The sequence below is a fragment of the Helianthus annuus genome, chromosome 6, assembly GCF_002127325.2.
Source record: "Helianthus annuus cultivar XRQ/B chromosome 6, HanXRQr2.0-SUNRISE, whole genome shotgun sequence".
Taxonomy (NCBI): domain Eukaryota; kingdom Viridiplantae; phylum Streptophyta; class Magnoliopsida; order Asterales; family Asteraceae; genus Helianthus; species Helianthus annuus.
In genome coordinates this window covers 5,284,048-5,294,775 of record NC_035438.2, presented here as the reverse complement: position 1 = coordinate 5,294,775, position 10,728 = coordinate 5,284,048, and the positions used below count along the sequence as shown (strand labels likewise).

The 10,728-nt window shown below is 33.0% G+C and overlaps 1 protein-coding gene across 1 annotated transcript; it reads left to right on the top strand.

The window, feature by feature from the left end:
* The first annotated feature begins 4,896 nt into the window (after positions 1–4,896).
* Positions 4,897–10,507, top strand: LOC110944304. Its single transcript, XM_022185966.1, has 7 exons — positions 4,897–5,122; positions 5,231–5,428; positions 5,525–5,767; positions 5,878–6,316; positions 6,419–7,359; positions 7,432–8,652; positions 8,847–10,507. The coding sequence occupies exons 1-7, from the start codon at positions 4,897–4,899 to the stop codon at positions 10,505–10,507; spliced, it is 4,929 nt and encodes a 1,642-aa protein (XP_022041658.1).
* Positions 10,508–10,728: the final 221 nt, after the last annotated feature.

The following is a 10,728-nucleotide window of genomic DNA, read 5'->3' as shown; positions in this document are numbered from 1 at the left end:
TTTTTTAAGTTTTCTAATAAAAAACAAATGGCTGTTAACTACATGTTTAAAGTGTAGTGAACCTTTTGTCGAAACTATCTTTTACCTTTAAGTTGGATCTTTTATGTCATGATTACTATCATCTAGGTAGTATTCAGTTTGTTTATTTTATATCTTAGACTAGAATGAATGTTTTCATACTTTGTTTTTTTTATTCAGTCTTATATTATTGTTTTACGGTCCTTATATATGTAATATATAGATCGTTTAAGATATTTTATACAATTTTTGTGAATTACTGATGTATTTGTTGTTGATATTGATCTTACATTGTTTGAAATGTATTTATTAAAAAAATATATCTATTTTTGTAGTATATGTTTTCCAAAAACTGCATCATTGAATGTATATATGCTGTTGGGTGAAATATTGATTTATGATAAATCTATATTTATATTTAATAAATTTTTATAATTATCATTTTCACTTAACTCTATTTCAGTTCAGTTGCTGGTTGGGTTAATAATGGGAGACAATTCCGATGATGAGGTTCTTGAAATATCTCGTGATCAGTTCGTTCATAAAGTAGACGAGGTACACTACTAATATCTATAAACACATTTCTGATTATTGGTTATATGGGAGTTATTATTTTGCATATTTTCATTTTTAGGCCTTACGTAAAGATTATGGCTTCTTTTATTCAAATGAAGAACCAAATGTCCCCAAGGTAATCGTATCTTTTTTATGTGAATTAAGAAATGTGCATTTTCTATTGTAATGTAAAATGTGGCTTTTTAACAGGATAATTGTGTTCCGGAAAAAGATACTATCACCATGGATCAAATTGGAAATACAAGGAAGGTTAAACATCATGACGTTGAATGTACTTCCATGGGATTTATATCTCAAGGATCTCAAACTCTCACAGAAGATGTAAGTGTTTAGATTCATACAAATAATATTATTTTTGTTAACAACCATATGGTATCGTTTTAAAGATATCATTTTTTTCAATCATAAAGGCAAAGGAAAATATAAAGTCGGCTGGTAGTTCCAAGTATAAGAAGCGTTTAGATGGAGACAATCCCGTAAAAAACACTATTCCTGAAGATCCGGGAGTTTTGAACTTTACACGTAAAGGAGAATACAGGCTGGTAAAATTTTTGCTAAATAAATATTTACATTTACATTTTTTATCCTTAGTATTGGATATTTAAGATTTAAACTGGTAAATAAACGTTTTTACGTGCAGCGTCTTCCGGTCGGGGTTTCAAAGAAAGCTGGTTTTACAAAGAAGCTTCATACTCTGAACATTGAAAACATGCAGGGCCAAGTTACTACTTACGAAGTCAAACCGGAAAGGAACGGAAAAGCTTTACGCTATTCAGTCATCGACTGGCCTGTGTTTATGGCCGAGAATAACTTGAATGACGGCGACATGCTTGATTTCACTTATGTGACTTCAAAGAAAACCGTTATCTTAAAAAATGTCCGACATGTCTAAGCAAAAGTGCAATGAACTTTCATTAACTGTCTTTACAACAACTGTTGGGTCTTTGTTTTGGTAACTATCCTTTGAACATGTAACCGTATGCACTTATTTCTGTTGTGGACTTTTGTATGTTAACTAACTTTTGTGTATATGTTTAGTGTTTAACTTTATGTTTGATTCTATAACTAGAAATGTATAACAATATTCCAGAATGCTATACTGTTAAATATATTAGTTAGGAGTCAATTGTCAAATTTTCAATTGACAGTTGATTTCATACTTTCGTTTAATATTTATGATATAATCAATATACTGTAATTGATTATTGTAATTCAAAGCATACCAAAAATACAAAAACTATTCTTGGAAAGGTCAAACTATAGGTAATTTTAAATTAGGAATAACTAATCAAACATAAATCAAGAATTTTTTTTGCAATTTAACTTGATTTCGTATTAAATTGATTCCATAAATATGTAAACCACTATTTATATTGAACGAAAACTACTATTTCGTATTCTATGTAACCCTATAGTTTGTTGGTTTACTTCAGGCTTATACATTTTACAATTGTATCTTCTTCTTCTTCTTATTGCGCTAACCTGAATCACATTTCCGGTGATGTCAAAAAGATCGAAAAATGAAAACGTGTCTTCTTCATTAAAAGATGTACAGAACGAGAACATTGCAAACCGTAAGTGCCATTTCATTGATTTATCAAAATAAAGTATCAATTTCGCGATCACGTTCCTTAATTTTTCATGAACCTATTTACAGTTATACTCACATCGAAAAGGTCAAAGATTGAGTCTTCGTCTTTCGTCAATCAACCTTGCAATACAAACAATTCAAGGGGTAGCATTTTGAATATCTTTAAGTTTACTGATTATTAGGTAGATACATGGCTCAAACAATTTACATATACTATTTTTTGTATGCTTTTATTATTGACGTTGCAGCTTGCATGTCAAGGATTCCATTTTCAGACATAACTAATGGTATACATATAATTCACACTATATGCATAATCCTTTAATATGTTGGTATAGTAGTTTCCTTTATATTCATACTTTCTAAAATGTAATTTTAATTTTGTTTTTAGTTCGCAATCCTGATACGAATAAGGAAGCCAAAGAGAGGCGAAGACAACGAAAAATCTATTTGGATTCTCGGAAAAATCGGTCTCTACAAAGACATTCTAACGCTTTCAGGAATGTATCTTCAGGTAATAGTTGAAAAGTAATTATTATTATGAAAGGAACGTACCATCAAGTAATAGTTTTAAAGTTAGATGCATTGATGAAGATAATGTGACCACGATTGCGTCGTAAACATTTAAATAGCAAAACCTTTTGTCTCTAACAACTTGATAATATCAAATATTGATGTTGTACTAGCTAGAGGACCATTATATTTAAAGTAGCATTCCAACAGGATACATGTAGCACAATATTTAAACATATAACATAGGCCAAAATGGTATCAACTTCTGTTCCAACAGCTAACATAAACAAAACAGTTAAACAACTTCCTAAAAAACCAGTCCTACACACCTATATACTTATTGCCAAAACCGTTAGTTAGACAAAATTACCATATACAATGGTTGAACGGTTTTGATCTATGTTACTAACCCCATTATTCTTCGATTACATCCCTAACAAAGAGTGTCGGCATGTCCTCATACCACTCTAAAACGCAAAGATAACCCATCTTGATGTTGTTTTCACGAACCCATGCTGGCCATCTCAATACACTAAACCGATTTTTCTTTTTTGCTCTTTTTGGTTCACCCGTGACGTTCAGATTTGTTTCCACACCACGCATGTTTTTAATGGTCACCTTTCCGCAGCGATCAATTCCCATGGCTCTTGCAACCTTTACTGGTATCCGCTAAAAAATGCCAAACAAGTATCCATACGGTAATGATAAATGCACTAAGGACACCATATAACAACAACAGTTAACTTACTACACAAATCATCAATATAAATACTTACAAAACGTGTACAGGAGGAGGGCATGAAAATGAGATTTGGTTCTGGTGCGTCCCAGTCGATCTCTTCGGAAGTGAAAGATTCGTCTGACTCCGAATCTGTTAGCATTATCACTTCCGTTTCTTTGTTGTGTTTCTTACTTTCAGTTGAGGAACGCGCCATTGACTACATACAATTATAACAGTAAATATTAGATGTTGATTATCATAGAACATATCGATTTTGGGAAAACCCCCAAATTTAAAAACATTTGTGTGTAACACTTATTCCAAACTGATATACATATGAACAATGATCCTGACCAAAAAAACTAAAACAAACAATAATAGATGTTCAGAAAAGAATCAATCAATAATAATAATAATGCCCCAACGACAATCATTATCAAATCGAAACCCTAAACGGACCTAACCGATAAAACAAACAAAACGAAACCAAATCCTGAAACAATAACGGCAGATTAAGATGACAAAGCATTTATTTTTGCTCAGCCAAAACGCAAATCTATATAACATGATGAAACGACGAAGATATTGCCGTTAAAAGCTATATGTTGTCTATCAAAGAACAAATCGGTTTATGAAAAATCGTCAAATTTATATTGCCAATCCCTAACACTGATTCAAGTAAACCTCTAGGTTATGTGAGAAACATTAGTTTGAATCGTACCTTTTGTTGATTTCTCTTTTCGACGATGATTATGTGAATGCCGATCCACTGTTAATCTTTGTATTCGTATGGAAACTGTTGTCATATGTAGGGGCAACAATAGGGAAAGAGATAATCATTGTTAGCTACAAAATATCTGATTTATGATTTGACAAGTAGATGATTACTTTTATATACTAATAAAACTATAAAACTATTTGATTACTTAATGTAATCAAACTATAAACATAAAACCGGTTGAACTTTTTAATAAAAATAATAACTATAACATATTTTTTTAAAAAAAATATGCAACAACGAAATTATTTTTAAATATACTTATTCACTATACATTATAAATGTTACTAATAAATATGAAATTTAAGAACTTCAAAACCATTTTCATTGCCGGAAAGAAATAAACGTATCATTTTTGGTCCATTCCCAATCCATTTATTATGTCGTCGTTCAAACTACTGCAAATTGTAATGTTCTACCAAACTGCAATACAACTTCCTTTATGTTACTCCTATGTCAAAAAACATGCCATTGTATTACACATAACAGTTTCCTATTTTAGAATACTTTATTTGAAATTATACATCAAATTGTATGTATACACATGTATTGTTTTTAAAATACTGTATTTACTATTATCCCAGATGTCCAGCAACGAACACCATTGGGCAACATTTCAAACGGTATTATTTAAGTTTTTATATTCAGAGTATGCACATTTTCAATTTTAACCCTATCATTATATTTCATGTACCTTATATGTGTTTTATATTCAATGATTGTCTGCAAGTTTTCATCCCTAAACTTACTCAAGATGAGAGTAAGGAGAGGCGTAAAGTTAGAAAATTATACATCGATGGTAAACGTTATGGAACGCAAATAGGTACATCACAATCTATACATGTTATAGCATCTACCTCTGCTTCTTCATCCATTCCGCATGACATGGTCAATGTTACAACAGAGGCGTCCATTGGATATGGAGGTAAAACTTTAATAAATGTTTGAAGTACGATATTATTTAAAAAAAATTAATTTCTTTAGTGGATAATGTTTATATGTGAATTATATATTTTTTATTATAAAACTACAGTTTTTGGCCCGAGACTTCTTCAAAATCACTGCAAAGAGAGACGGAGGTTAAGGAAGTTATATTTAGACAGTAAAAGATCTACAAGTCTTCAACGACGAAAATTACACCCTTCCAATACTTTATCATCTTCTTGTGAATTAACATTGATATCTTCCAACACCCGCAACGTTACTCCTACAACGTCGGTTGTACCTACAAGTAATAATTATATTTAGCAAATAATTCAAATTTAATTTAAAAAACGGTATATATGTTTATAAAAGTTAATAAGTTTGAGTATATTATGTTATTTAGGTAATGTTAGTTGTCTTACAAACAACATGACTACACCAATAAACATCCGTCGTTTTTCTCTATCTTCAAACATCACAAATTCTAGCAACACACCTACTATTCTACAAAGTTCTTATTTACAGAGGATGTCGTCTGGAAAACGTAAGTTATTAAGTAAACCACGAGTTACTACTCCTATACCAATGATCGACTTGACGACAGAGGAAACTACAGATGATGCAATTTACAAAGGAGTTTCAACAGGTATAAGATCAATTATTTTATTTATTTAATTAAGTAAATAGTATATATTTTTTTATACAAACTTATACTTCGTAAAGTAATATTCTTTTTTTGTTCAACTAACATTACAGATTATTTTGATCATGGTGACCAATGTATTACCTGTGAAATATGCAATGCTAAATTATGGGATGCTGAAAAAGGAAGGGGAAGAAAAGAGAAAGGAAGAATATGCTATTTCTTATGTTGTGGTTATGGCAAAGTAGAGCTACCAGATTATAAAGATGCTGTTCCAAGTTATAAGAAACTTTTTACGTATAAGGATAAAGAAAGCAAACATTTTTTGAATAATATTCGACGGTATAACTCCATGTTTGCTTTCACGTCAATGGGTGGTAAGGTTGATCACACTGTCAACAGAGGTAACGGACCATTTTGCTACAGAATTAGTGGAGAGAACTACCACAGCACTGGAAGCCTGCTTCCGGAAGACGGAGATCAACCAAAATTTTGCCAGCTCTACATTTTCGATACTGACAACGAACTTTCCAACAGACAATCCGTTTTTAGGTAAATATAATAAAGTATAATTTTTATTCCCATCAAATCTTTGTATAATATATTTTTTATTAATATTGATGTTTGTTGACACTCCGCTATTTTTTTAATCAGTCGTTCCAAGGATTCATCATCCGCGAGTGTCGCTGAACTTGATAGTAAACTGATTGAACATATAAAATGTGTTTTAGATTTAGAAAACCAGTTGGTAAAAGCTTATAGGATGGTTAGAGATTGTTTTCATGAAAACCCTGATCTTAATCTGAAGCTTCGTCTGATTGGTATTAGAGAAAAGGATGGACGAACGTATAATTTACCAACTTGTGGTGAAGTTGCTGCTCTAATTGTGGGGGATATTGCAAACACAATCAACAATAGAGATATAGTTATTGAAACGCAGACAGGTACTTTGAAAAGAATTAGTGAATTGCATCCTTCATACCTTGCACTTCAATATCCTATTTTATTCCCTTACGGAGATGATGGTTACAGAATTGACATCCCTCATCGAGGTGTCGTAGACGTAATCAATAAGAAACGTCCAAATTGTACAATGAGAGAGTTTTTTGCATATCGTGTGCAAGACAGAATTAATCAGTTTTCATTGATTCTAAATTCAAGGAGACTCTTTCAACAATTCTTGGTTGATGCGTATACTATGATTGAGAGCGAAAGGCTTAACTACATACGACTTCAACAAAAGAATCTAAGGTCAGATAGCTATGAAAGTCTATGTGAATTAAGAAATAAGGGCCAGCAAGACATATCTAAGGTTGGAAAACGAATCTTTTTGCCCTCTTCGTTTACCGGTGGCGCTAGATATAGGATGCAAAATTATTTAGATGCCATGGCTATCTGTAAGTGGTTTGGTTATCCGGATTTTTTTATAACCATCACGTGCAATCCAAAGTGGCCTGAGGTAAAAAGGTTTCTTAGAGACACAAATCTTAAACCTGAATATAAGCCCGATATACTGACGAGATTGTTTAAAATAAAGTTGGATTCAATTTGCAAAGATTTTAAAGAACGCCATCTATTTGGAAAAGTTGCAGCAGGTATTTTATCAAATTCCTTTTTATATACATATTAGATTTATTTAAGTCTACTAATGATTTCATTTTATACAGTTGTTTACACAATCGAGTTTCAAAAGAGAGGATTGCCTCATGCCCACCTATGCTTATTCTTAGAAAATGAATCCAAACTTCCAACGGTAGACCATGTTGATCCATTTATAACTGCAGAAATCCCTGATGAAGATGAAGATGCAGAATTATATGCGCTTGTGAAAGACTATATGATTTATGGTCCATGTGGTAACGCTAATTTAAGTTGTCCATGTATGGTTGACAATAAGTGTTCGAAGGGTTTTCCAAAGAATTTTCAAGATCATACTACACTGGATTCAAATGGATTCCCAATATACAAAAGAAGAGATAATGGTGCTTATGTAGTAAAAAATGGAATCGACTTAGACAACAGAAGTGTTGTGCCATACAACAAAAAACTTTTGAAACGCTACCAGGCACATATAAATGTTGAGTGGTGCAATCAAGCCGGATCAATTAAATATTTGTTTAAATATATAAATAAAGGCCCTGATAGAGCAACCGTTGCTGTTGTCCAACATGATAATAACAATGAACAACTAGAACAAGACGAGGTCAAAGAATATTATGATTGTAGGTATATATCGGCTTGTGAGGCATCTTGGAGGATCTTCGCCTATGATGTGCATTACAGGACTCCTTCTGTTATGAGGCTGCCTTTCCATCTGCCTGGAAAACAACCTGTTGTTTTTGGACCCGACGAGGATATTAATCAAGTCCTTAACAAACCATCTGTCAAAGCTTCAATGTTTCTTTCCTGGATGGAACGTAACAAAGACCCGAATGACACATTGGCCCGTACACTAACATATGTTCAGTTTCCAAGTTGGTATGTATGGAAGCTTGATAAACGTTGTTGGGAACCTAGACAAAGACATAAGTCAATTGGGAGAATTCACGCTGTAAGTCCGTCTCTTAGGGAAGCATATTATTTAAGAATTCTTCTTAACAAAGTGAAAGGACCAAAATCTTTTGATGATATTAAAACAGTTGATGGTAAGGTATATGATACATTTAGAGATGCATGTTATGCACTCGGTCTTTTGGACGATGACGCAGAATACATTGAGGCAATCAAAGAAGCAAATGAAACAGGATCCCCTTCGTATCTTCGTAATTTATTTGCTACTTTGCTATTAACAAATACGTTGTCCAGACCTGAGGTTGTATGGGAAAGCACATGGAGATACATGACAGACGACTTTATCTACAGACTTAGAAAATATCATCGTCTTACAGGTAATTGTTTTAAATAAATTGTTGTTATTATCCCCTTTTTTTTGTTTTTGGTTGCGTTATATATAAAAAAAAAAACAATTTTCATTTAAAGAAAACATGGTTTTGTGTTTCATTTATGCTATATGGTTTGGTTTATTAAATATTTTTTGATTTCATAACATGATAATATATTTTTTTTTTCAAATTTTTAACAGATTTATCAATTCCAGATCACCAACTTAAAAACTATGTTTTGAGTGAAGTTGAAAAATTCTTAGCCAGAAACAACTCATCACTCAGAAGATTTGAGACAATGCCGTACCCAGATACTGCGTCTATGTCTGATTCAGACAATCGTTTGATTAATGAGGAGCGTATTTACGACCAAACGAATCTTCAAGTTGAATTTAATAATCAACTTAATTTGCTAACTGAGGAGCAACGGTCAGTTTTCCAACAAATAATCAACGCAGTTGAGAATAACAAAGGTGGGGTTTTTTTTGTGTACGGCTATGGTGGGACCGGCAAGACCTTCTTATGGAAGACATTATCTGCGGCAATCAGATCAAAAGGTCAAATTGTATTAAACGTTGCTTCAAGTGGCATCGCGTCGTTGTTATTGTCTAGTGGCAGGACCGCGCATTCCAGGTTTCGTATTCCATTGAATCTTACTGAGGATTCAGTTTGTCATATAAAACCGAATGGAGATGTTGCTAGACTACTACACGAAACAAACTTGATTATATGGGATGAAGCGCCTATGGTCCATAAGCATGCATTCGAAGCGTTGGATAGAACAATGAACGACATTTTCAATATCGAAACTTCAAACAGATCAAACATCCGCTTTGGAGGGAAGGTTATTGTTTTAGGAGGCGATTTTAGACAGATCCTTCCTGTTGTTCCAAATGGTGGAAGACAAGAGATTGTCAATGCCTCAATAAGTTCGTCTTATCTGTGGAATACATGTAAGTTGCTGAGATTAACAAAAAACATGAGGTTAACAGTTGGAAGTTCAGCATCCAACGCTGAAGAAATAAAACAATTTGCCAAATGGCTTTTGGATATAGGTGAGGGAAATGTTGGTGGTCCAAATGATGGAGAAGCGTCAATTGAAATACCAAGCGACCTTCTAATCACTGATACATCGGATCCCATTTCCACTTTAATTGATTTTGTGTATCCTTCAATTCTCGAAAACTTCAACAATCAGAATTATTTCAGTGAGAGGGCTATACTTGCACCTAAGAACGAGGTTGTGCATGAAATTAATGATCGGTTGTTGTCACTATTCCCAGGAGAAGAACGAGAGTATCTTAGTTCAGATAGTCTTTGTCAGTCTGAAGATCCAAACGCTACACAACAAAAACTATACTCTCCTGATGTGCTTAACGGTCTTAAAGTATCCGGCTTACCTAATCATAGGCTAGCACTAAAAGTAGGCGTGCCGGTGATGCTATTACGTAACATTGACCAACAAAATGGGCTTTGCAATGGTACACGACTACAAGTCAAAAAAATGTATAACCGTGTAATAGAAGCCGAGATAATATCCGGAGGGAACATAGGCACACGCACTTATATACCAAGGATTAGTTTGATACCTTCTGATAAAAAAATTCCTTTTGAGTTTCAAAGGAGACAATTTCCGTTGGCTGTTTGTTTCGCAATGACTATTAACAAGAGTCAGGGACAATCACTGTCTAGAGTTGGTCTGTATCTGAAGCAACCAGTTTTCACCCATGGTCAGCTGTATGTTGCTTTATCAAGAGTTAAAACCAGACAAGGAGTTAAACTTCTGATTTTGGACAATGACGGCAAACCTACTAATAAAACGACAAATGTAGTTTACAAAGAAGTATTTCGTGACTTGTGATCTCCATGTACTCATTCATCAAACGATCTTACATTCCGTGTAACTGTTCCATAAAAATCATAATAACATTATTATGTTCCATACACACAATATTACACAAATTTGCATCATCATGTATCTCGAGATATTACATTATTTGTCTCATTGTAGTTTACTAATTTATTATTACTTGAACGTTTATTTAATTCAAACGATTACTTCAATAAATTAAAGTTATTCAT

What these genes read in the sequence shown, in the direction of transcription:
- LOC110944304 (XM_022185966.1), top strand. Translation starts at nt 4,897, where the DNA reads ATGTGTTTTATATTCAATGATTGTCTGCAAGTTTTCATCCCTAAACTT. An exon ending in AACAGACAATCCGTTTTTAG is followed by an intron (nt 6,317 to 6,418) that starts GTAAATATAATA and finishes TTTTTTAATCAG; the next exon opens with TCGTTCCAAGGATTCATCAT. An exon ending in ATTTGGAAAAGTTGCAGCAG is followed by an intron (nt 7,360 to 7,431) that starts GTATTTTATCAA and finishes CATTTTATACAG; the next exon opens with TTGTTTACACAATCGAGTTT.